General features: G+C 38.4%; 1 protein-coding gene across 1 annotated transcript in view; it reads left to right on the top strand.

Moving 5' to 3' along the window:
• The first annotated feature begins 3496 nt into the window (after positions 1–3496).
• The window catches only part of LOC145984501 (uncharacterized), a 66420-nt gene continuing 42309 nt past the window's right edge, over positions 3497–27607 (top strand). Inside the window, exons 1-2 of the mRNA XM_083118155.1 lie at positions 3497–6154; positions 23566–23667. Of these exons, the coding sequence (XP_082974281.1) occupies positions 3542–6154; positions 23566–23667 (2715 nt within the window). The 5' untranslated portion in view covers positions 3497–3541. The remainder of the gene's footprint in view (positions 6155–23565; positions 23668–27607) is intronic.

The following is a 27607-nucleotide window of genomic DNA, read 5'->3' as shown; positions in this document are numbered from 1 at the left end:
AGCAGTTTTCAATGCCAAATTCCTGTTTTTTGATTGTTAGGCTCAAAATATAAATAGTGACCCTCATAAGTATAACATTTTCACAATATTTACGTTTGTATTCTCACTCCACATGACATTTTACATGCTACTCATAAACGGAGTTGTAGAAAGGATACATTCATCGATTATTTTCTGTTTTCAATTTATTTCTGTCATATACTTATCTCGGTGTATGGAAATCACAAATTACAAATCTAATGGTTAGTCCTAAATATACTAAGCAAATCTTGTTGCATAATTTCACAAAAACAGGCGGACAACATTTAGCTGTCACTATTGTAATCACTTGATCTTATGTAGAAGATGTGCACATTTCAGTTTTGATTAAAATTGTCAAAAAAGGTCTTTGAAACATATTGCATAAACATGTATGGGTAAATGCAAATCCACGCAAAAGCAGTGAAGGTATTAATGATTGTTTTTCGTGTTATGATTATCTGTGCAAAACTCATGTCCATAGTTTAAAAAATATATATTTTCTCATTTCCAGGTTGAATGATCTTCCATTGCACAGTGGCAGCCATGATCGGCAAGCAATAGACAAAGAAGACATGAGTAGTGGAGTTCCCAAGATAGTTTGGATGAAGAAAGGTCTAGGTCTCGAAGTGTGAATAAGTCTGTTGACATACTTGAAAGTGCCAGGAGTACAAACTCTGCAGAGAGCATTATTGCTAAGTCATCCTTCGTGAAAGAAAAGACTGTTACTTCATATAGCCAAAATTTAAGTGGATCTTCGAATAGTGACTGTGTTAGTGCTAGTATAGTAGCTACTCCCTCCAGTAGGACAATGGATGGAGGTACAGGAAAAAGTACAAGTGCAATAAATGAAAAAGGGGAGAACAAAAATATAATTGATCAAACTGGCATTAAAGCCACGAGGAAGAAAAAAAGGATGTTTTCTGTAGATGATGATTACATTCTTTTCCAGAATCCTCATTTTATCTCTACCGTCACTTCTCCAAAGTCAAGTAAGAACACTCCTCAGAGTGTGAATGCTGCATCTTCTCTGGCTAACATTGGAACAGATAGCAGTGGCACTTGCTGGAGAAAGACAACTACAGAAGATACGAATGTCAAGGACAATAATCAGAACCTCAAACTTGAGTCAGCTGATCTAACTCAATTGAAGCTAAAACTAACTGATAAACTCAGTTTAAATCAAAATGCAATAAAATTACCCAAGACGAAAGTTCCTGATAAGAATAGGCCAGTTTTTGTTGAGAAGTCCTGTAAACATGATGGCTTAATTGCATCACACAAATCCAAGCCCAAAGGTAATGGAGATACTAATAGAAGTACTGTTTTAAAGAAAGTAGTCGATTGTGATAAAAAAACGGTGAAAAGAACTCCAGAAGTTGATCTGCATATTCATACTAAGCCAGTAACTCTAAAAAAAATAACAGGTAATACTTTCGGGCCAAGTTTGGATAGTGTTCTGAAGTTATCCAATCAAAGTGAAGTGAGCTCTGGAAAGGCAAGCAGAGTCATACAACAGAGCAGTGACCAAAGAACTCTGAATGTTTACATACAGAAAAATAATACAAGAAATAAATATCCTGCAGTTTCTTCAGAGAGGTTACGAGAGAAGACTGCTAAGAAAAAAACAGGGAACCCTCCTTCAAAGCAAGAACTACCGACTGAGAAAAGAGAAAACACTCACCATAATAGCAAGATCAAAGGTGCTATTAGTAGCAGTGTGCCAAACATAAAAAGCAGAACCAGTGGTACCAAAGTTAATCTGCCATTGAAGCCTAGCTTAGGAGGATCTTTACCTTCAAAGAGTGAATATAGGGACAAATGCCATGAAGAACACAATTCAAATGGCGAAGTCTGCATGGAAAGTAACAAGTTTTCTGAAAAGCAAGAAATTGCTCCAAGGAATAAGAAAGATAAGTTGCCAGTAAGAGTAAAAGTCAAGGTGCATGATGATAGTGTTCATGATACTCAAAGTAAGATGCAGAGTATCACTAAGCAATTGGAGAATGAAAAAAATAGATCTAAGGATTCTGTAATCCATAAGTCACTTGTAGATGAAGCTATGAAGCAGGACGAAGCATGCAAAAGTGAGGAAATTAGCTGTAAAGGCATCAAGCGAAGGAAAACTAAAGATGAGAGTGACACCTCTGAAATGCCTAAGAAATGCAAAAATGCTGAAGTAGAAAATACGAACACATTGCCAACCCCTGGTGAGCCACAGAATAAACCCAATAGCAATACTAGAGCAGAATTTCTGTGTCAACAACCTATTTTGGAAGAAGAGAAGGGAAGTAGCAGTACCAATGTCAGTATTAAAGATAATGTTGAAATAGTTAGCAAAGATATTACTACAATAATAGACATCTACACAGCCAAAACCCCAGAGGTTTCTGATTTGCAGACAGATGACAGAAATGCTGAAAATGCAGTAAAGATATTTAAGAAATTTACATCGAAACTGCAACGAGAACAAAGCATGCAGCCCTCAGGCAATCTAATAAGTAATGGGGAAGTTGACTTGAGCAAAAGTCCTAACAAAGTAAGGAGTATCGATAAAGCAACAACCAGTATAATGAGTAGTAGAGGAGGTGGATTCAGTAGAAGTCCAAATAAAGTAAAGAGTAATAATAGCTTGAAAGGAAAGGGGAAAGTTCAAGCAAACTGGAACAGATTACACCTGATGCCAAAGTTATTGGCCAAAAGTAGGCAGAAAGCTTCAGAAATATATAAATGCATTGGGGGAGATTTCAAACCAGCTGAAGGTAAGGTCATGATTGTTCTTCCTATGGAGGTAAATACTAAGAAACCTACTAAAGAAAGTCCAGCTAGCGAGGATGCAAGTACATGTGCAGCTTCAGATAAATTGAAACCTACCATGGAGAACCAAATTCAACCAGAGGCGCAACCTGAAAAAGTTTGTATGATGTCCACGAGGGACACACACAGTACTGTTGCAGCAAGTATGTGTTCTGTGAGAAACTTGCCCACATACAATCAAAGCACAAATGCCACCCAAAAAAGCTTGGTAGCTTCTAGTAACATGCTTGTTGCACAGCCTGTTTGTCAAGCTTCTGAAGAGGATTTTTTGATAAGCATACCAGAGGTAGCTGCTCCTTCAAGTAAAGATTTTGGCTTGTTGCTGGAAACAGAATTGGTGTCTGTAGAGTCTAAATTCAGTAACTCCGAGAATGAGAATGTAAGTGCATCAGTTACTTCCAAAAGTACTGAAAACACATTGAATCATTCTCAAAGTGTAACTAGGAGTAGTAATAACAAAGCTGATATTTCAAAAATGGCAAGCTCAGATACAAACAATGAACCCAGAGCTACTTCACTTGAGGAAATAAAGAAGACAGTTGAAGAAATAAATTATAAGGTGCTACGTTATGGAGAAAGCAGAAAGGAAATTTCAGTGTTAGGAAGGAATATCATGAAGATTGAGCCCAGAACAGAAAAAGACTGCAGTGTATTAGAAAATACTCAGCAAACCGAAGCAAATGATTGTGTTACTGATAGTCCAAATATGAGCATTTTTCCAAGTATAAGAGTAAAGGACAAAAATCAGTTTAAAAGATCAGATTTCCCTGCAGATCACAATGATTCTGTAGGAACTGTGACTCCAACAATGCCTCCTGCAGAAAAACCAGAACAAAATGAAAACATGCAGATGATGATGAAATTGATATTGGGGAATTTTTATCCAGCTTTTAGATATGCAGAGTTTATTAAGAAGATTGTTAGTGGTTCCGATGTAAATTATGTGGAGAGGCAAGCAATGATTGAACCTCTGGAAAGGAATTACATCCAATTGGTTCACTGCTTCAAGAAAGAACTAAGCAAGCCTGGACGTTCTGAGGTAGCAATTGTAACTGAACTGGAGGAAATGAGCACAAAATTTATGATTCCACCACTGACTTCCAAACAAATTGCACAATGGTTAGCAACTATATGCAAACTTCGACCCATCATGCCTCTAAGAGCATTTGTTGACAACAGTGGATTCATTATGGAGAAGATAGTTATCGAGGTCTTTAAGAGGAAAGTAAGAAAAGATGAAGAAACATCTAATTCTTCAGCTAGTTTACTAAGTACTCAGGTGCAAAATTCTGAGAATACTGGACTGACTACAACCTCAATTGCACCTCCTGCAGCAGCCAGTGTCATTTCATGTGCAGCAACTAGTGATAACCAGCAAGACATTGCACTACATACATCTCCATCAAGTGCACAAGTACCACAGCACAGCATTCCATTACAAAAATGCATTCTTACTTCTCCACCAAATGTTAGTCTTTGCTATTCAGGGCAGCATGGTTATAAACAACCTGCTTACACAGTAACAGGACCTTCAAATGTAACTACAGGCGAAATACCCAGAGTCAGTGAAGTTTGTGCAGGACCAAAACAAACCATATATCAAGGGGCATCTTCCCAAAACACACAGCAACTTGTAAATATAAACCCCAGACTTCGAAGCAATGACAGGAGTCAATCAATGAACACTGTTACCAACCAACAAGCCAATCCTGGTGTTTCTGCAAACAAATTCTTTAACAGCCAAAAAACTACTTCAATGCAACTGCAGAACATCTGTCCAAATGCAAACCAAGAGTTTCACTCAAATCCCATTGCTCAACAGAGTGGTTATCCAATTGCTCAGTACCAATATGCTCACAACTCTCCCCAGCAACAGCAGTCAAAGCAGGTGGTCCCACATACAAACAACATGTATCAAAACCAAAGACCTATGCCGCAGATGCATTTAGGACACATGAACAGTACATACCAAAGTCAGCAGCCATTACCGCAATCATTTTCTAGATGTTCAATTCCATTCAATAATTGCTTAGGTTATGGCTTTGTCAAGCAACCCCCACCCTATGTTTCTCATAATAACATACAAGTACCTCAGTCACAGTACCAATGGAATCCTCAATTTCCACCACAGCAGAATCCTCAATTTTCACTGCAACAGAATCCCCAATTTTCACAGCAGCAGAATCCCCAATTTTCACAGCTACAGAATACCCAATTTTCTCAGCAACAAAATGCCCAATTTTTACAGCAACAGAATCCCCAATTTTCACAGCAGCAGAATGTTCAATTTCAACAGCAGCAGAATCCTCGATTTCCACTTCAACAGAATCTCCAGTTTTCACAACAACCAAATCAGTCCCTACTGGGATTGTTGTGGAACAATCCATTACAGCAAGGATTATCAACATATTTAACCACTCCAGAGATAGGAGATGAACATAGACCGCTGAGCTGCAAACAAGTGGACCGTCTACAGAACAGAGAGCAAGTTCTACCCCATCAGCCAAATCCACAAGCCAAGCAGCTGACTTTGCTGAACCTTCTTGCTTCTCAACGTGTCCTGACACAGTCAGGTCAACCAACCAATCAAATTAATGTTCAGGGCATGGAAACACCTGCTGAACAGCAGGTGGCATCAAGACATCAGCCACCAGCTCAAGGACAAGTAAGAATGGATGGAATATCAGCACCACTCTCAAATTCACAACCAACTGTTCATGTACAAGCCACGGAAGTCTCACCAGCACAAAGATACGCATCAGATGAAGATGAAATGAATCAGCATAACTGTGAAACAAGAATTCACAAGGATCCTGTAGCTCAAAATCAAAAGGTAGACCAACTATTTCAGATGAACATTCAAAGAGTACAAGCTCAAGTACATCTAGAGAATCAAAACCAACAACGGGTGGCTCCAGTGCAAAATCAAAGGGAGCTAGATCAGGTACATACAGAACAGCTAGCCCAAGCACAAAAGGAAAAACATCAAGCTGAATTACATGGGCAACAGGAAGCTCTAGAACAACAGCATCCACAAATTCAAGCACATGAACTTTTTGAAAGGAAGAGATCTGTAACTAGTATCTCAAAGCAAACATCCAGTGACAGTGTACATAATACAGTCAGAAACCAGAGTTCACAGAGGGTGGAAAATGGCAACGATCAATTCTGTTCAGGTGTTGCATTAAGCTCAAGCAGTAAGCCAATGGGAAGTATTCTGTCAGGAGTTGCAGTATCTTCAGCCAATAGGGTTGCAAATGAGGATATCCAGTTAAATTCAGCCACAAATGAAGCGGAATCTGAACCAGATATAATTGAGGTAAGTTGTAGTGTGTAAAAAAAATGTAGTACATTCTTAAGATTGCAACACTGATTATTGTATTTTTTTTAAAAATATGTATTTAGATTTTCTTAACCTTTAGCAGCCAGCTGGTATATGTACCAGCAATGCAAGGCAGTAAATAATACACCATTTCTCAAAACGTACACACGATACTTCAGTTCTGTCTTAATTTTTTTTTCTTTTATATTAGCACACATATTAAGGCATGGCATACTTGAATTAGAAACCACTGTATCCACTGTTACTATCATGAACAAGCAGAGATTGTGAAAGTCCTTTGTTGCACCTGTAACACCTGGAATAGAGTTGTAAAAATGGCTATAACTCATACCACTACATTTTTTTAACATAGAAATTTTTGCAAATAAAAGAAACACTTTAAACAATGTGTGACAATTAAGGGTCCAGGGTAGACATGGAGGAAAAGGCCCAATTTTTAAATTTTGACTGGACCACATGGCAAATTTAATGTGCCCTTTCTTAAAAACTATGCACGATATTTAATTTATGTGTTTTTTTAAATTACAATACCACTATAGATATTACATACTCAAATTTAAAAACAAAACAATATGTCCATTGTTACTATTATTAACATGTGCCATTTGAAAATTGTCTTCATTTTCCTTTTGTTACTATGGGATAAATTGAAAATAATATGACTATAACTCTTCAACCACTGCATTTACAAAAAGAGGAACACTTTAAGCAACATGCAACACAGAGGCAAAGGCCCACAATTTGACATTTTCAGAAATCACGCAAAGTTTCTGAACATCGTAATTTCCACAAGCGGTGGTGCTCCACGTGATACCCCTGTCTTGCAGCAATGGCCCTGCAGTGGAGTTTCCATTGGAGGAGATTGCGTTGAAGAACACATTGGTCCAAACGATCATATTCCTCCTGACAAGCTTTCCAAAGACCCTCAATTGTGCAGGGCCGCCTGCTTCCGAAGGCTCGTATCAACAACGGAAACCCACAAAAATCCATGGAAGAGGCATCGGGGGATTTCACAGAGATGTCTGTAAAGGGGATTGCATGAATGCCCGTTTCACGTGCCATCCGATCCATGTATGCCTGCGTGGACTTTGCCATATGACTGGAAGCCTTGTCCTAATGGATGACGACACGAGATGTGTCACTGCCATAGAGAGAAGGAATATCATGTCTGTAAAGTGGCTCCAAAATATTCGTCTGGTAATGGGCTGAATTTATTTTAGCCTTTTTTCCACTCTGCACAGTGGAATTTTTGCCGTTATGGCAGTAACCACCAAAAACCATGTACCCACGTGGAAAACTTTCAGCACATTCACATACCCACTCAGATTGACCTCTTGCATCACGTGGATGATAGTAGATGGCCCTTTTTTTTACTACAATCCAACAGATACACCCATGCTTCATCCAGGGACACCACATACTTCCAGCGGTCCCCTGCCAGATTGTGTTCGTAGAGCTTCGGACTGTTGGTCTTCCTCTCTTGGACTTGTGAGGCATGCAACTTATGAACATGAGCCTTGTGCTTCAGCACAAGTTGTAAATTTTGGGCTATGATGCGATTTACAGTTGCAGGGGAAACATTGCACTGCTTGTGCAATCACTCTTTGCATTGCAGGTTTTCCACATCGCACCAAGGATCTCACTTTCCGCACAACATCGGAGGAACGCTTGGGCTTTCGATATGTCCGAGGCCCACTTTGACTGGTTCCAGCAACAGGTACAGTGCAAGCTCTATGGCGATTCAACACTGCATTGATGCCCTTCTTTGACACATGGAATGCTTTCATGTGGCACTGTTTAATTATCTGGCTATAACTATAACCAACGTCGGAAAAGGCACAGATGTACCCCTCCCAAAAGACTGGAATTTTTGGTGCCATATAAACACTCACTCACACACCAACCATCGTCTTTGCAAGTCAACACACAGTACTTTCATCTACTGGCTCTGGCTGCTCTGTGCTATGCCTACGTGCTGCTCCTTGGTGATCGAAATCGTTACCATCAACGTGAAACAACCTTCTGTACAAGGTAACCAAAAAAGATCTTGCCGTTCTAGATCAGTGATAAACAAAGAACAATACAGTGGACGGTATGTACCTTTAGGTTTCAAAGTAATCTCCATCAGCATCCAACACCTTTTGCCAACATTCCTGCAGCTGCACAATACCCTTGTGATAAAACTCGGCAGGCTTAGATGCAAAGAAGTCCATGAGTGCGTTTCGCAGGTCTCCCTCATTTGCAAAGGATCTCCCACGGAGGTGGTTGTGAAGGAAATGAAACAGGTGGTAATCTGTTGGTGCAAGATCCAGTGAATATGGTGGATGGCACAGTGTCTCCCAGCCAAGTTGCTGAAGGGTCTCCTGGGCCCTCTTTGACACATGTGGTTTGGCATTGTCGTATAGGAACAGCACACCCTTGATTCACCAATGCCGGCTCCTTCTGCTGCAATGCACGGTGCACCCTTTGCAACTGCTGAGAGTAGAGGTCAGCAGTGATGGTCTGACCAGGTGGAAGGAGCTCGTAATGCACCACTTGCCGACAATTCAACCATACAGAAAGCATAACCTTATATGGGTGCACAGGTGGTCTTGTGGTGTGAGGAATAGGGTCACGTGGCAACAACCAATGTCTGTCATAGAGGACCCACTTTTCTCACCAGTGAGCAAGCGATCAAATATGGGTGTGTTCAGGTGCCGAGTGAGCAAGGACAAACAGGCTGTCACTTGTTGTTCCTTGTTCGCTGCCGACAATGTGTGGGGTACCCACTTTCTTAACTTGTATGACTTCCCTATCCCGTGCAGGTGCAGTCTGACTGTTTCAGCGGAAAAATGGAACCTTTCTGCAAGTTCATCAAACGTTAGACCACTGTCCTCCTCGATGGCTGCTTTCAGGGCCTCGTCATCCAACACATGTGGTCGTCCACTGCGAGGTTCATCCGAAAGACTCACATGTCCCGAACAGAATTTCTGAAACCAATGCCTGGCAGTGCGTTTGTTCACGACATTCTCCCCAAATGCCTGGCAAATGCGGCGACTTGATGCGGCAGCTGACAGGCCCACTTTAAAGTCATACAACAAACACACGCGAACAAGCTGTTTCGATACCTCCATTTCTCTTCGACACTGGATGAGCTATGACTGCTGTGTGTGCGCAATGTGCCTGTATTACTGACAGTCGATGGTCAGACTACCTCCCGATCGCTTGGCAGGCACATGCATAATTTTGTTTCCTCTCTGTGAGCACATGGTTAATGGGACGTCAAAAACGGCAAGAACTTTTTTGGTTACCTTGTAAATTTGACCTCCACTAAAAGGCCTGTCTTTAAGAAAGAAAACAACACTAATTTTTTAATCTCTGTGGAAATTAGTTATTGAGCTACGAGTTTTTTTGTACTTCATTCAGTCTGCTGCAACTACATAAGGCTCTCATGAATACATTCAAAACGAGTGCAGTAGATATTCATATTTTGCACATGGCACACTTGTTTATATTATGTCAAAATGCTTGCAAGTATTAGAGAAACAGAACAGTGAGTTCTAATTTCTGAATTTCTCTCCACATTGGAGTTTTAAATGGAATGGAATGTTTTGAATTTGAATATTAAACTATGTTGAAAAATGTAAAATGTCTGAAAAGCATAACAATTGAGAGGTGGGAACTGTACATCCATAAGTATTAGCTTTCATCATATGCCAGTCCATGTTGATTGCCCTCTTATTCAGTATTCCTCATCCTCCATGAATTGTGGGGTGTAAGGGACAACCTTTTGGGAAGGCACCTAAAGTCAACTTCATTTGCATGTAGTACACTCCTCTAATTGCATTGTGCAGGTAAACAAGGCTTTGGTGCCTGAAGTCATGGCCAGGATAATACTTTGTGGGGTTGTTTTGTCCTGTGTTTGTCTCTCTTGTGTGCTGAGTGTCCCTTTACAGCTTCAACTTTTATTCTAGGTAAAGAGATTTTAGTTCTCAGAGACAGTATAATTTTAGTGCTTTAATTCTTGAATGAAGTTGAGTAAGGAGGTTTGTAACAGAGATTTTGTTGTTGTTAAGTTTTCTCTTAGTCAATGAATCTAATTCCAATTTTATGTGATGGTGTAGAAGAGGTGCCAGTGGAAATGATACTAGGAGCAGGAGTGATTGGTGAGCAATGCCAATGCTTTATTGACAGGTTTTATGTAAATATCGGTACCATTGGGTCCTTGACTTACTACCATGTTCTTACAAAGTAGTGTATGTAGACCATTTCTCTTGCTATAACCCGGGTCGACTGTCAGCAGGGATTTGGACAATAGTTCATTTTTATTATTTCACTAATTTGAAATTGTTGAGTTCCTTGCTATCATTTTGCATTGACAGAGGCAGGAAATAATCACTATTATTGTTCAAAGCATACAATATTTTGGTGCACTGATGAAAAGTTCTAATCACAAACTACATTTTTCCACATCACTTTAAAGGCACATTAAACATAAAGTAACCACATAGAATAATAATAATGATAACAATATATAAGAAACAATGTAACAACAAAAATCACAATCTGTGCTTTTATAGCTGCACTATCAAGGAACACTATTCTGCTCCATTGAAAACAGTACTTTAAAGTACTCATAAACAGGAAGTATATGTAACACATAATTAATAATACAATAGCATTTTTTAATTTAAATTTGTTCAAAATTCCGGGGCATGGAGTGGGACTTTCAGACCTGTGGTCGAGTTGCAATGCCCCGAACTGCTGGATTTCGATACTGTTGGATCTGGGTCCAGAAGTTGTAACACATGGCATATATAGCAGATTGAACATAATCTAGTTCAAGGTCCTCATGGATTTGTGAGATATGAGTGTCTCGGCTATGTCCAGTAATAAGTTGAGTGACATTATTCTGCATAATCTGTAATTTCAGTATAACTGAAGGTTGGAGATGACCCCAAGCTGGTGCTGCATACAGGAGTGTGGGACGTACCATCATCTTCTACACATGCAAGTGAGTCGTCAGTCCCAAGGAACAATTTTGGAAAACTGGGTACAATTGTCCAACTCGAGTTTGTGCTTTTGCTGTCACAGTTGAGATGTGGTTATGGAAATTTAGTCTTCAGTCCAAAACCACTCCTAGATATGTGGTAAAAGGTTTGTCCACTATAGAAGATCCCTAGAGTCACAGAAACTTTGGTAGTTGTCCATATTAACGTGTAAATAAAACCGCCGCACTCTTCAGTGAATTATAGTTCATGCACCAGCAACTAGACCAATCTTCCAACTCTAATAGTTGTTGTCTCATCCTACTGTAGCATAGTTCTTGTAAAGGGCTATTTGTAAAGATGGCAACATCATCTGCATAGGTAGCTAACATCCATATATGAGTGGCAGGGATATCACTGGTATATAAAGCAAAGTGAAGTGGAGATAAAACAGCTCCCTGAGGGACAGCAGCACATATTATCTTAACTGTAGATCGATCGCTTAAAAATTGCACCTGAAATTGTCTATTTTGTAAATACTGATCCAATAATTGAACAAAATTAATAGGAACTCCTAATTCTGCTAGTTTCACAATAATTCAGAATGCCAAATTCGATCAAAGGCTTTGTCGGAGTCGAGAAATACTCCTAGAGTATGTCGACTGAGATTAAAATTTCCTGTAACATACTCCACTACTCGGACGAGTTGCGTAGTAGTACTGTGCTGTTTACGAAATCTGAATTGATGATACTGCAGCAAGCCTTTTTCATCCACCACAGCTTGTAATCGTCTGAGTAGTATATGTTCAAAGATTTTGCTAACATGGCTCAGAAGACTTATAGGTCTATAATTCTGTGGAAGAAGAATGTTCTTTCCTGGTTTTGGCAAATGGATTATTTTTGGTACTTTCCAACTTGATGGATAATAGCCGGTAAGGAATATAGCATTGAAGACTTTTGCTAGAAAAACTAGCAATTTTCTGGTGCCATTCTTCAGTTGTAATGTGGTAATAGTATCAAAGCCAGGTGCCTTACCAGGTCGAAGAAGATTTATAACACCTTTGACCTCCTGCGGAGTTGTGAGAAGCTGTGAGTGGTTCATGATGTAGTTGTTCCAGTCAACGTTGAATATTCTGGATATAATTGCCATTATGCGGTTGATCTGGTGTGTGGAATTGGTCCTCCAGATGTGTGGAGAACACTTCAGACTTGTCCTCTGGTGTGTACACCATGCCATTTGGACCCTAGAGAGGGTAGGCAGCAGATTGTGGATTCTTTCGAAGATAATTTCTTAATAATTGTCAGAATCTACTATCCTGGATTGATATCCTGGAAAGTTCGGTGTCCCAATCTGCCTGTCGCTGTCAAATGAGATTTCGGCTAAATCGATCGTGAGATTATACAACTGTTTGTAGCGATGGTTATAAGTTTGTTGCCATTTCCATTGGTAATATTTTTTACAGTTGAGGAGGATCATACCCTCACTGGACAACCATGTTTATTGTATAACTGGGGGGTTCTGATAGTAGAGTGATGATAAAAAGTTTGTATGCCTGCTGTAAGGTTTTCTAAAGCCGAATCAATCTCGGCTGGGTTTTCAAGCTAAATGAAGTCAGTTATAGGCACTATTTGTCAAGTGTAAGCATCTCAGTTTGTTGTAACATGATATTGTGGAGGAGGTAAAAAAAGTGAAGATAAAGTGCTCCCCTGTGCTTAGCACCACGCTATGAAGGTGTATAGGGGGTGTGGGGGTAACGCCCCACACTTTCTTGATCCGGTCGTGAGTGGGGGTGATGTGATTAGCATCATGCCCCTGACCGCCTTTATCCCCCAGGATTTCCCCCAGGTACCCATGTCATTCGATGCTGGGTGGGCGCTGGGGTCGCTTCCAATGTTAGAAAAGTTCCCAGATTTGAACCTGCCGGTGATCGAACCCAGGACCTTGAGCATGGTAGTCAGACAAGTTACTGACTGTGCCACCGCGGCCAGTGGAGGAGAGGGTTTCAATAAATTATGATGAATCATTTTAAAAAGTATGGGTTGATGGTCTGACTCTTGATCATGAATAATATAGGGACCAGTCATATTATTTACACCTTGATATATCACAATATCCAACACATCTGGAAGTCCACGTTCTCGTGGATAATGAGTGAGTTCTCTTGGGGCAAGAATGGGCAAGTTCAATTGTTGGACACTTTGGAGAAGAGAGGAACCTCCACGATTCACTACACGCGAATTCCATGTAGGGTTTTCACAATTTAGATCACCAGCTACAATCACTTTGCGACCCAAGCGAAAAACAGTCTCTAGTTCTTGTAAGCTGTTCTGGAACGTTATATCCTGCTATCAAAATTAGTGGGTTGGTGGTAGTTAATAGTTCAATTATTGTAATTTCTAAAGCTTCTAGAGCTGGATTTGGAAGTTGACGTGCAAATAGCAAAAATTTGACAACTTTAGCCATACCTCCTTTTCGTCCCAGGAACCGATCATTTCTATAGATGGTATAATTTGCAATTTTCCGTATATTATGGGGTTTCAAGTGCATTTCATTCACCAGGGCTATATCAACATTGTATTCACCAAAAATTGTTTGATGGTCAGAAATTGAGTACGAAATCCACCAGCATTCCACTGAACACACGTCAATATTCTACTTATCAGAGTACTTTTACAGAGCATTTCCGAAAAGTTTATCCAAAGCATCCATGGCAACACTGAACATATCTAGGATTGTCTTGGCATGACTAATTCACTGTAGACCAGATTTAATTTTTTGAAGAAAACCCCTGAAATCGAAAATTTCTTTCATGCTAGTCCAAATATCCTTAAATTCCTGGCATCTTGTATTAGTTTTTGTATTTGAAGTGAAGCATTAACATAACTCCTAGTGGTTGGTAATGCACGGAAAACTGTCTGGTCTTGTAAAGAAGTAAGTGATTGCTTAGGAGTGTCGGAAGTAGACTGTACACCACTTTTTCGGAGTTCTTGCACGTTCTTATATTCGTTGGAAAATTGGACATCCGCGAAAGTTAGCAGGATGGTCACAGTCACAGTTTACACATTTAGCAGGTGATGTAGGGTGTTTTTTAGGGAATTTCCTCGTATCGTGTAATTGAGCACATTTGTGCAGTTCTGTTGGGCATGTCCCAGTCTCTGACATTTGAAACACTGTATAAATTCCAGTGGGTGATACTCCTCTATCACCACACGGTGTTGTTCAAAATATGGTTCTTTATAGATTCCTTTAGCAATTTCCATCTTTTTAATGGTCAGCAGAAAAAGCGCTAATGGTATGACTTGATGGGTATTTTGATCCTTCTGTTTCAACTGAGACACTGCCGATGTCCATGATATTTGTATTCTTTAGAAGTCTTCGCAGTACAACTCGAAGTACCGAAACCCCTGTTTGGGTCCAGGTTACATATTCAAGATTAAGACTTTTCAGATGATCAATAGCAATATTGTACTTTTCCATGGTGGAAAAGTGAATTTTTGATCCAGCACAAGTATAGTATATTGTAGGATTATTTTTAAGTGCTTTGAAGTGTTGTGAGGGGGCATAGAAATTGTTAAGGTTAAACACATATATAGGTGGTGGTTTCATTCGACGGGTGTCTTGAATTGAATTTAATGTGGTTGTATCATCCCTTTTATCACCAGGAGCATCCTCAGTTTGATGTTCCTAAAGAGCACTAAATTGATTATTCAATGGGATGGATATTGGCTGATATATCGGTAATCTCCTTGCCGTCTTCTTACTGAGCTGAAAGCTCTCAACATTTACCCGGGAATCCTCACAGGGTCTCTTGTTAGAAACACTAGATGTAGATTTGGTCTTCTGTAGTTTAGTGTCCGTAATGTCATCTGGGAGTGAATTCGTGGAATTTTGAAGTGATTCTCTGGAGCAAAAATCTGGAACAGTCGATCCTTGTAATGTGTGTGGTCCATGTAGTAGTTCAGTCAGATCCATAGGGAAAGGTCGGGGAGTATCGGAAACATTAGCTTTTATTAAGATTTATTTTTAAAGATTAGCTATAATCAATCCTGAAATACATAATATAAAACTTCAATCTCTTACCCACACACTGTGTGGATGCTGTTTTGCTAAAAGGACTACTTTGATTTTGGGTGAAAAATGAAAATCATTATAAATTAGCCTTTCCAAAAAGTGGAGGGTGGTATTGGACAAAAATAAAATTAAAGTTGAAGTCAATTTACTTAATTGGTAATGAAAACTTATGAATACTGGCAAATTTTTTGTTCATTTGGTAGCATCAGAAATGTCACAGTAATAAAAATGACTACCCCCTTCAAGAATGGCGCAGTTCTCATGTGCCCATCCTTTGCAGACTTGACATTGGATCCAGTCTTCCTCAAAAGACTCTCCACACATGATGCAGTTGGTAACCAAAGCAGATGTTATGTTGCTGTCTTCAATTTTAAGTTATTTTCTTGCTTTTTCATCACTGTTGCCTTCTTCTTCATTTGCTTTACACTCTTGAACTGTTGCTTGCTGGATTTCCTTTGTTTTCGATAATTCACACTTTGGATTCTTAATCATACCTTTGCCATTTTGTTAGATGTCTTTTGTCTTGTTTTTCTCTTCTCTTTTAGCATTCTTCTCTTCAAAGAGTCTTCTTTTCTGTACAAGCTGCATTTTGTAAGGTGAAGATGTCAAAATTTTACTTTGTTCACTGCGATGTTTTCTATCTTTGTACTTCACATTTGAAGTGTTTGGTAGTGTTGAACTTTGTTCTAAGATGCCTTGAGTCGGTGATGAGATGAACATTTGAGAAGTTGACAATTGAGGTTTTGGAGTAGATGCTGCTTTGGAAGTGGATGGTTCTTGAGTCTGATTGTCTGGTTTGCTTGAGGTTCCAGGTAAACTACAACTCGTAGAAATTCTTGATGTTGAAGGCAGGTCATAAAGTTGATTCAAGGGTTCAGAAAAATTGCAGGCAGTAGATAGTTGAGAGACAGCTGCTTCATTAGGATTGGTTGAGGTCTGATTCATGGTAGTGGAGCTCTCTTCTACTTCCTGTGACTGGTTACAGAATGAGGCAGCAAAGTCCAGGTCACAAAATATATTGTGATTCAGTGGGTAGATTCCTGTGCAACTGAATCCATATTTCACCAATTTCATCCTGCAGATTCTGGAAAAGGCAGTGTTGACCAAACCAGCTATATCTTTAAGTGATATTTTCATATTCGAATACTTCCTCATCCACAATGAACATGCCTCATTGTAGGCATTTTTAGATGGTTTCATAACTGTCCTGTCTAGAGGTTGGAGTTTGTGATATGTGTGTGGAGGTAAACTGATGTGAATATGATGTTCCCTGGCATATAGGATCACATCAAGGTCCTTGTGACTTCCATGGCCATCCACAGTCAACAAGGCTGGATTTTTTCATTAGGGTTACCCGATCAACAAAAATATGCAACCATTTCAGGAAACCCTCCTTTGTGATCCACACACTCTTTTGCCCATTAAAAGTAAAAGTTTCGTTCGCATTGAATATCTTACATGGGCTGAATTTTTGTTTGTCCATAAGCTCAGCCAACTTGTTAAGAATCTACTGACTTGATCTTTACTGAACCCAACTCCAGACTAGTCGATTCGGCTGTCCTCAGACTTAAGTCCTGATATCGGTTCATGAAGTCATAGTAAAAATCTTTTCCTGCCATTTGTTTCTCTTTGTTGAAGCAGTGTTTAATTTTGAGCCTTTCAGCAAATTGGTAGGCCAGTTTTAAAAACTCTGATATGCTTACTGTCCAATACCCTTACATGATTATATAATATTTCTTTTTGGTTTTCATCAAACGTTCTTTGGTAAGTGCCTCGATTATCTCTGCAAGGCTTAGCTGTTATCTCCCCCCCCCCCCAATCTGTGGTTATTTTCACTCAATCTCCTATCGTGCTCTTGGGTACAGAGTATCTAGCACTGGCATCTCTTATTTTCATTTCTTTTGAAATTAATTTGTCAATTGCTGCCTTCATATTTTCTTCATCCCATATTCCACAAATTTTGCCCATGGTTTACTGAAAACAAAACAAAAACACCTCTATTAGGACTATAATTAATATTTTGTCAACCAACAAGCTGTCCAATACCACCCGATTTCATTTTGTCCGATACCACCCGAACAACATGCTACATTGAGATAGCCATTACATAGAGAACAACAAAGCAAGCGATATTATATGGCTACAACGTAACAACTATATATAATGTACGCTAGTAACAATAGAAACTAAATACACTTACTCTCAAACCAGTTGTAATACTCCAAATGTATCTTTGTGCACTGCACAATGTAACAGATACCAAAAAACTCGCAGCACAACACAAACTGCTTTGGCATACACATCCATTATGATGATGGCTCAAGTGGTTCGTTTTGATGCACACACTGCCCACGTGACAATTGCTGCCTCTAACGGCAAATGCCCTAAACTGCTCTTGTCCAATACCATCACCTGTTCGACACCTCCCGACCTTCCCCTAACAGATGATGAATACTGAAAACCACATCGTCTGATGGGATTTTGGTGTTTCAAAGTCCTGTTTTTTATTGTCGGAGCTTGAGGAAAAAGGGAAGCAAATTATGGAGATGCCTAAGTTAGTGAAAAACACCCCCTCCCCCAATTGCGTTTTCAAACATATTATCAGTGCACACAGCGCTTGACAAATTGTACACCACGATTGTATCGTTCCTGTTGTGTCCGGAAGGAATGAAGCAAATGTGCAGTACGTTGTGTTTTATACAGCATGATCTCCCCGCACTCACGACCCGGTAATATTTGCCGAATTACACAATTACATGAGTATACAATTTCCCAGTTCCCAAAAGTACAGTCCGATGTGATATTTTATTTAGGTTTTAGGCACTTTGATCACCAATGGAAGGCTGAAGTACCACAGATGTGGCTAACGGTGTGTATATTGCTATCTGAATCCACTGATTCAGAGGAACAGTTCTTTTGAATCAAAACAAAGCACCATCTGTGTACTTCATTAAGCACAGTTTATAGTGATTTTTGTACAATTATTCATAACCACGGAACCGAGTTATTTAGATCGGGTGTCTGAGAACTTCCGAAATACTCTAAAATATCTGGATAACACTAGAACTTGGTTCTTCTTAACATAATTAGTGAAAAATAGAGCTCAACTAAACACGTCTGACTCACTTATTACAGCCACAGGAAGTGGGCAGTGGTTGTACAGAGTTTTGAAAACAGTGTGGCAAGAGAGAGAAGTGCCATGAGATTGGACAATTGGACTAATAGTTCCCATATTCAACAAGGGTGACAGAAAGGATTGTAAAAATTACAGAGGAATAACACTTATGTGCCACTCAGCAAAGATGTATGAGAAAAGAGTAGAGACAAGAATAAGGGAAGTAACAGAGCTGAACATGAAAGAGGAACAGTATGGATTTAGAAGAGGCAGATCAACAGTAGAACTGATATTCACCATAAGGTAAATGCAGGAATGGCACTACGAGTATGAAAATGATGAAAAGATTCTCTCAGGCTATCGACCAGGTGAGTTGCGGAAAAGATTCCAAGTTTTCGAGAACTAATGCCACTCTCATCTTCAGGGTAGAAGTGTAGTCCTGAGCATTAACCTGATGTATATATGTTTCTGGAGAGGGGAGTCCCAGTCAAAATGGCGGACCAATTGGGTGTTGTGTTTGCTGCATCCGCGTTTCACTAGCCAAGCTGGTTTCAGTTTGAGCCCCATGTTGCGATATAGATTCTCTTTTTCTTCATGAATGGCTATTGCTTTCTTGATGATGCAGTCCCAGTAGTTTGAAGTTTTGGCTATGATTTCTGTGTTGCTGAAATCTGGTCTATGTCCCCTGTTGATTGAATGTTCTACTAGTCCTGACTTTTCCGGATGGAAATTCTTAATGTAACTTTGGTGTTCTTTACAGCACTTTTCTATTGTCCTGCCCGTCTGCCCAACATATGCTTTACTGCATTTGCAGATAATATGGTAAACTCGCTGTGTTTTCATACCCAAATCATCCTTGGGGTTGCGTAGTAGGCTTCTGATCTTCGAGGGTGGTTTGTGAATGTTTTTTATGTTATGTTTCTTGAGAATTCAGCTTATAATTCAAATTTCCGATGAAGGAAAGATGGCTATGTTCCGGTCAGCTTTGTCCAGATTTCCTAGTGTCTGGATTCCCTTACATGTTGGTGTCCCCTGATGTGTCCGGATTCCCTGATGTGCTGGTCTTCTTGGACAGTACTCATTTTAATGTTTTGTTGATGTTGTGTTCTGCCTAAAAGCCATGCGAAGATGATGCTGTATTTCTTCTGAAAGATGTTCCATTTCACTGATGTAGATGGCCCAGTGAAATAAAATGGAGAGTACTGTAGCTCGTTGAGACGGGTGGTGAAAACTGTTGGCACTGAGGTATAGATTGGTGTGAGTTGGTTTCTGGTATACACTGTGTCCCAAGGATTCACCTGGCTTGCGTTAGATGAAAATATCCAGGAACAGCAGGCTGTTATTCTACTCAGTCTCCATGGTGAACTTGATATTTGAGAGTTGATTGTTTAGGTGGTCTGGGAATTGCTGAAGAGGTTCTTTACCATCTGGTCGCATATGGAAATTATTTGATTATGGCATTCCTAGATATAGAAAAGGCATACAATAGCATGGACAGAACAAAGATTTGGAAGGCTCTAAGAGAGAAAGGAGTCGAGGAAGAGATAGTGTGTATAGTGCAAAGCACATACAAGGTCAACCAGTGCTGTTTGAAGACACCAGTTGTACGAATGGAGTGGTTCAGCATAAATTAATAGACCAAAACAGGGAAGTGCTCTTTGCCAACTGCTCATCATAATTACAAAGGATGCAATTAAACGAAGAGGTGGGGAAGAAGATAGGAGAGGAAGAGATGATGGCCCTGTTGTTTGCTGATGACTTAGTAACATGGGGAAACAGGGAAGAAGAAGTACAGAGAGAGCTTCATAGTTGGAATGAGGAAATGAGGAGAGCAGAAATGAAATTCAGTGCAGAATAGAGTGAGGTGCTAATATTAACAAAAACAGAGCCAGAAATGAACCAAGAATAAAGATAGACACAGAAGAGTTGAGGGTAGTGGAGAGCTTTAAATATATAGGAAGCATAATTGAGAGAAGTGGAATAATAGATAAGGGGGTAAACAGAAGAGGATAAATGAGTAGTGGACTACATCAAAACATTCGAAGATTAATATGGAACAGGGATATACCTATGAAATGCAAGAAGGGAATATTTAAGACATTCTATGTGCCAATATTTACGTATGGAGCAAAGACTTGGACAACGACAGAGAGATACAAAATAAACATGCAGGCAGTTGAGGTGACATTTTTAAGGAGTATATTGGGGAAGGCCAGAAGGAATGAGGAGATCCAACAGACAGTGGGTGTGGTGAAGCTTCAGAACTGGATAGATCTGGCACAGATAAGATGGTTTGCACACATGAAGACGATGGATGCAGAAAGACTACGAGTAAGAGCTTACAATGCACAAGAAGTGGGAATAAGGCCAAGGAGGAGACCAAGATGTAAGTGAAAAGAGTAGATAGTGGAGAGTGTTAGTAGAAGAGGACAAGATTGGAACACCGTGGAAAGAGAGGTGTGGTGGAAGACCAGGAAATAATGGAGAGGCTTGACTTCTATGCTGACCCGGCCAGAGGCAGGAAATTGCAAATGATTATGATGATGATGATTATGTGATGGACAAAAATAGCCCATGTGCTGACGTGCTCATAAAAATTAATCAATCAACCTTCTTGAAAGACAGTTTTCAACATCAACTTTGACTTGTAGACATTGTCCTTGATGTATCCCCCATAGATAAAATTGTATGGAAAATTTTGATTCTGCAATTCACAACATAATCTACATTTCCCTGTAAAGGTGTCACTTCTGTACATGGGCCAAGTAACACCACCACAGCCACATCGTAAGCAAACTTTCACAGTTTCCAGGTATTTTCCTGATAATGAAGAGGCCTTGTATATTGTAGTTTTACAACATTACAAAGTTGTATACTTGATTTGTGGACAAGGGTTTTTTTTCATGGGAGTGCATGATGTTAAACAAATTTGAAAGTATTGCAGAGAACAGATACAGTTAATCAGATACAAAGAAGTGTGATGTCGCTAGAAGGGCTGGTACAGGCGAGTGGACGTTGACTGAGTTCATGTTGTTATGGCTGTGATTTCTTTAGAAGTAGCATATGTTAAAATATGAAAAATATAGCACCATCAAAATAAGAGTTGCCATATTGCCTCAATCTCATTGACTTCTGTCCGAAATAAGTCCGGGCAGGGATTGAGAAGATAGAATAGTGTAGTGATTAACACTATTTTCTTGTGATCCGAGAGTAAAGGGTGTGATTAACCATGGAGGCATCATATTGACAATGGTTCAGTTTCTACTTTAATCCAGTCTTGATTAGCATATCTGAGAATAAAGTGCACTTTAAAAACACCTTTGTTCAACAAATAGAGAAGATGAGGACTTTTTAAAAAAAAAATTCAGGCCTTCCTTCATCTGATTAATGAAAAATAGCACCTAAAAATTTGTACAGGAACATTTAACATTGTGAAAAAATACTCTTGAAGTGTTCTAACTCTTAAATCATCTTTATTGATGTTAGTGTAATTTAAAGCTTCAGATTTAATTAAAGTGGCAGTACTTACTGTTTTGATGCCCTCTTGCTCCCTTTGCCTAGAACTAGGCGTACACATTTAACACAATTTTCTGTTTGCCATATGTACAATATTTGACTTGTTTTTGCTTGTTCTTGTAGCATTCTGTGGAAGTACAAGCCATAATTGAATTTGCGTACTTCACGCTGATAATAAATAAATAAATAAATGAACGTAAAGAAAATACAGGACAACATTTTAAATAAAATAAAAATGCAACATGATAAATCAAGAAACTAATGAAAATTCAGAGCAAAAAATTTGGGGATATCTAGTTGCACACGAAAACCAACAATATTCCTCCACGTTATGGTAAATGCTATTATGCAATGCAAATCATTGTTAGTTTAGGTTACCGTAACACATTGAAATTATTTTGATGTCACAAGTAAAAGGGCTCAATATTAGTGTGCGATAAGTGAGACCAGAAAGATTTCAAAAGCACGGAAGGTGACCCTGTGTTAAGACCTCTCTTGTCCAGCAGATGGCAGACAATCTGAGCTGACACTAAGCATAGGCATAAAAGCAGGGAGCAAAATCTTACATCCTTGCTTTCTACCCCACCTCACCCCACAGTTCCACAACCCCTGCAATGGACAACCAACAGATGTGGTTTCCAGTTTGTGCCAGAGGGCAGCCTCAATGTGTCCATTACCTTGAACATATACTTTCCTGCAAGAATCACACAGGGTGTTATTTGACCAGCTCAGGCCCTCCTCCATGCAAGGGTCAAATACCCAGGCAGGGATGGACATTTCCAGTAATTATCATAAGACCTAGAATTTTAGTTTTCTTGTGTTAAGCATCTTTAATGAAATTATAAGTAATAAACAAATCCATAATAGACAAATATATTTGGGTAGGCCCTGCCCTGCCCTGCCTCTTATGAGGCTTTGCCACTGCAGTGATTCATGTTCCACTGGTTTGCTATTATGTATAAACCTATACGAGCCATTGTCTCTGTACATACTTCAACAGGATATGTTCCTTTTGAAACATTGATGGTTGACTTTGATGGTTCCTAGTATCTCCCAGAGTGGAGCTGTATATTAACTCAGTATATACGTATATCTCAGCTGGTAGATATGAAAAGGTATGCCAAAGACTCAGAATTGAGTTCTGCTTGAGCCTGCCTCTCTTTGCTTTGCTTTGCTTGTTCATTTCCAGTGCCTGCATAATTACTATAAACTACAAGCTCCATGCTGAGAGATAGTAGATACAGTACCAGTGTTGTGGAAGATAATCTGTTCAGATTTAATTACCAATAATGGCCTGTACTTTTCTGGAGTCTGAGATTGTGTGATTGAATGATTGTGCAAATCCTTAATAAATTAATATGTTATAAATATTAAAATTTAAATATTCTTCAACTATTCTAAGTTGTTTCAACTTTCAAGCATCAGTACTGGTAGGAAGGTTTATAGTTCAACCACTCATGAAAATAATTGTATTTATGTTTTTTGGGTGTGTCTCCCAGGTGACATAGTGTTGTCTTGCAATCATCTGGAGGAACATTGCATAGACGTTGAGTTCTCACTATAAACTATAGGTCCAGTTTCAGTTATGCTATTGAAGAATATAACAGAGTCAAACATTTTTGGGTGTATATATTTTTTAAATTTTAAATTGACAGTTTTTGGTTAGGCAAACATGCAGGAAAGCTCACAATTCAATGGAACTCTTTACCTTTCATAGGTTTATGCATCTATCGATCCTCCTCAAACTACTTCTCAAGACAATGGCTACAAAACACCATCACCAGCAGTTGTGAAGAAGGATGTCAAATCTGAAAATGAGGTTTGTATTTTTTTGTAGCTTATTGTGATGTAATGAATTCAGATACAATTTGCAAAGTTGTAGGAGTCCTTACATAGCATTTTAAGGACAGGTTGTTCCATGCTTTCTCTACATCTTTCCCTTTCTGTCCTTTGATCTTTGGCCTGTGTGTATAATTTTTCTTGTTTCAAATAACCTCTATGATGTATCAAATTTGTGAAAATTATGAAAACTTAGGACTCCTTCCATGAAATTTTTGTCTAGATAGCCATGATAGTAAATACTGCTGAAGTCCTCACACAACTATATCAAATGTCTAAACAAGCAAACTGCATGAACATTCACTTGAATGCTCAAAGGAAGTGTAATTTCAGATTTTGGAATATGACACTCACTAACATTTTTACATGATATATTTTCAGTAGATCTTTCGGGACTCATGCCAATGCACAGTGATCCAGAATGCCAATAAAATCAGCAAAAATCAGGAGCTCCCTATTTGACCACTAAATCAATACAAACATGTAAGATTTGCATTTTAAAGTAAAAATTGACACTTTGGGTCCTCAGAAATCACATGAGATTGAATATTTAGGTTATTATACAAGAAGTATAATCTTGACCTATTTCAATACACACTTGTGGCCATAGTAATACTTAATAATACACTTGGAAAACTGAAATACATTCGCAGAAGTGATGTAAACATTTGGCGTAAAGCTATGCTGATCCATGGTAATGACAACATATTCGAAAGGGTTCACTGGAAAGGTGCTGAGAAGGATCGCCTCAAGCACTCATTGGTAAAGATGGAAAAATATTTTAAAATCGTTTGGGTAATTTTTACCCATTCACATGTCCTTATGGGTTAAAGGTGGTGTTGTGTCATAAAAATTCATAAAACATTCATGAAAAATTTGATGAAGATAGAAAAGATCGAATTAAGCACTTGTTTCTTTCATGTTAGATTCTATAAATATTTTGAACATATTTATTGTATATCACAACTGATAAAAATGAGGAAAAAAGAAAATACTTAAAAACCAAACTGAAATGTGAACTGGTGAAATTTACACAGGCAGTGTTTCTATGTCCCTGTGATAGAACCAACAACCTTTCAGAGATGAGAGTCATATTTACAAATTCGAGCAACAACACTGGGGTTGCGTTATTTGAGGAATATCTGTTAATTTAACATTTTGATAAATCTTTGAGTATGTCTGTGTGCACTGCAGAAATGACAATAAATGCTGAACGAGAGAAGAAGTAACAGTTCTAAACATGTGATACATTTCAGGCATTTAGAGTAATTTTTGGCAGATTAAATGGAAAATTGCCTAAATGCAAATTTACCGTGCTCAAACAGACCTTTCATTTTTGGGAACAGAAAACATTTGTTGCCTGTGTAGGCCTGGACACTGTGATTTTTATAAAGCTATGTTAATTTTTCGGACAATGCTGCTGTATAACCTAGTGAAGGATCATTCTGTTATTTAGTACAAAATAAGAAAATGGTAGAAACTAAGGGAATGATGGTCAGATGAAGATATGCACTATGAGCACATTTTATTCTTAAATTAGATATAATAAAAATACAATAACTTTTTGCAATTATTTATGTCTGGATGGACGGCAGTTAAATATTCAAACAACATAATGGTTTGGATTAAAAATTATTTTTGGGTGATTTTCTCCACGAAAGTAGTAGTGATTTGAAGTGATAATTTTACTATTAAAGTAATTGGAAGGAGAAAGTTGACAGTCCTATAGAAACTGAGATAGCATCCGTGGAATTTGTGTACTTATTGATATATTTAATGCAGTTTTTATGAGCGTATAGTACAGTCCATGCTTTTGATAAGGAAAATGGTCACAATTATATCTCATATATAACCTGCAACATAATTTATATTTTTTAAAAAATATGCTGTTATTATTCTTTGGTCTATCGTTGTGCATTACTTTACATTAAATCTCGCGCTACAAATAGCTTTTGTCTGACTCTCATGTTACGGTAGGTACAAACCACGAATTCATAGTGCAGATGGTTTGCTGCCTAAGTTCAATACCTGCCTATAATACATTTATCTCTGTGCAAACTCTATTGCCACCAGAACCACACGTTAAATGTAGCAATCCAGCATTGCTTCATTTGAGTTGATGGTTAACGTGATGGATTCACATTTGGAGTGTTAAATCACTTCATTAGACCATCCAAACCATTCTGGTATGTGTGTATTTGTACCATGTGCAATTTATGATTGTGTTGTTAATTTAAATAATAATGCAGTTATTCTGAATCTTAAATGAAGTATTGAAAATATGGTAAAATTTCGTTGTAAGTTTTGAACGGACAAAGATTAGATTTTTTTTCTTTCTTTGTCCATCCAAATTCCTTTCGATATTGTTCGAAAGAAAATATTACCAGGAGAAGTTGAAATAGCTGAATTGGAGAAGCAGTTAGCAATAGCTTCCAGAAACACAGGTTTGCAGTTCCCAAAATGAGTGATTTCTGTGTTGCAGGGGGGAACCTGTCCAGGATTTGCCTGGGTATTCCAAAACTGAAATTTATTTATTTATTTGAAAATTCTGAATGCAGAAAAATCCATTTTACATCAGGATATCAACACAAGAAATGAAACGAACAAATGCTGTCCAGTGGCATCTTGTGAAATGGAAAGAACATTTTCAAAATGCAATGACTTATTTTCTGACAATCACACAATAATATATTGATTAATGCAGCAAAAAGAGCATATGATGAATAGATTCTGTCAGGCTATCAACCAGGTGAGTTGTGAAAAATATTCCAAGCTTTCGAGAGCTAATGTCACTCTAATCTTCAGGGTTGAAGACTTCAGTGATGTTAGCTCTCGAAAGCTTGGGATATTTTCCACAACTCACCTGGTCGATAGCCCGAGAGAATCTATACATCATTCGTCACCAGAAAGCTTCAAGTCTTACTAAGAAAAAAGAAAAGTGTTTCCAACAAGAAACATAGTGCATATTTGCATGCATATTTTGGTTTCTTTTAGTGCATATAAATCTGCCCCCCCCTACCCCCCTCAGTGATCATGCTTGATTCAGGGTTTCCAGCTGACCCATTAACAGCAGAGCACATGTTCACAAATGAGCTAAATTTGACAAAAATAGCAAAAAGCAGCAAAACTTTTCTCCCGTACCATTTTCACAATACTTTAAAATATCCTTTGTTTTAGAAATCATCGTCGCTGATAGTGATAACTCAAGATAACTTTATTATTTTCAAGTCAAAAATGAAAACATTATATTTTATTTTAATTCAAATGTGTGTTCTTTTTCTGTGCATTACTGAGAAGTTATGAGTCTACCTAGCACAATGTTATCATCCGATGAAAAGCATATTGCTACAAAAAGTCTTAAAAATAAGTACAAAATATAGTTCGAGAATTCCATTTTCATGAGCCACCACTTTGAGGTCTAAAAATAAGAATAAATAATCGATTTAGAGAGAAATTTATCTGACAGTTTCATGTCCCAATTAGTTGATTAGAGAAAAGTGAAAATTTCTATTTTCTATTTTTTTTATTATCCATAAAGTAAGTTTTCATAAGCTATTAAGAAAAATCAAGATTGTATTTACAAACCATTTACATTTCTATTATGGTACAATACAATTGAACATAGTTACAACCATTGTTGAGATACTTTTCATAGTAGGGTACCAGATTTTGTGTACTTTCATTGTAAATTGATGCAAACCATGTTGTTATGGATACTTTAACCATGGTGTTGTGGAGCTGCCGGCAAGCAAGGAAGGATTTCAAATGCAAGAAAAAACTCAAAAATGGAGGAAAACTGACTTATTGATGAATTTTATCTTGAACTGCAAACACCAAACCAGCTTCACTTCAAACAACAAAATGCTGTCAACAATTCTCCCATGATAAATTGTCTACTAAACTCTGATAAGACCTGGGCT

Source organism: Lepisma saccharinum, chromosome 2 (assembly GCF_977018435.1).
Source record: "Lepisma saccharinum chromosome 2, izLepSacc3.1, whole genome shotgun sequence".
NCBI lineage: Eukaryota > Metazoa > Arthropoda > Insecta > Zygentoma > Lepismatidae > Lepisma > Lepisma saccharinum.
This window is presented reverse-complemented; position numbering and strand designations above follow the sequence as displayed.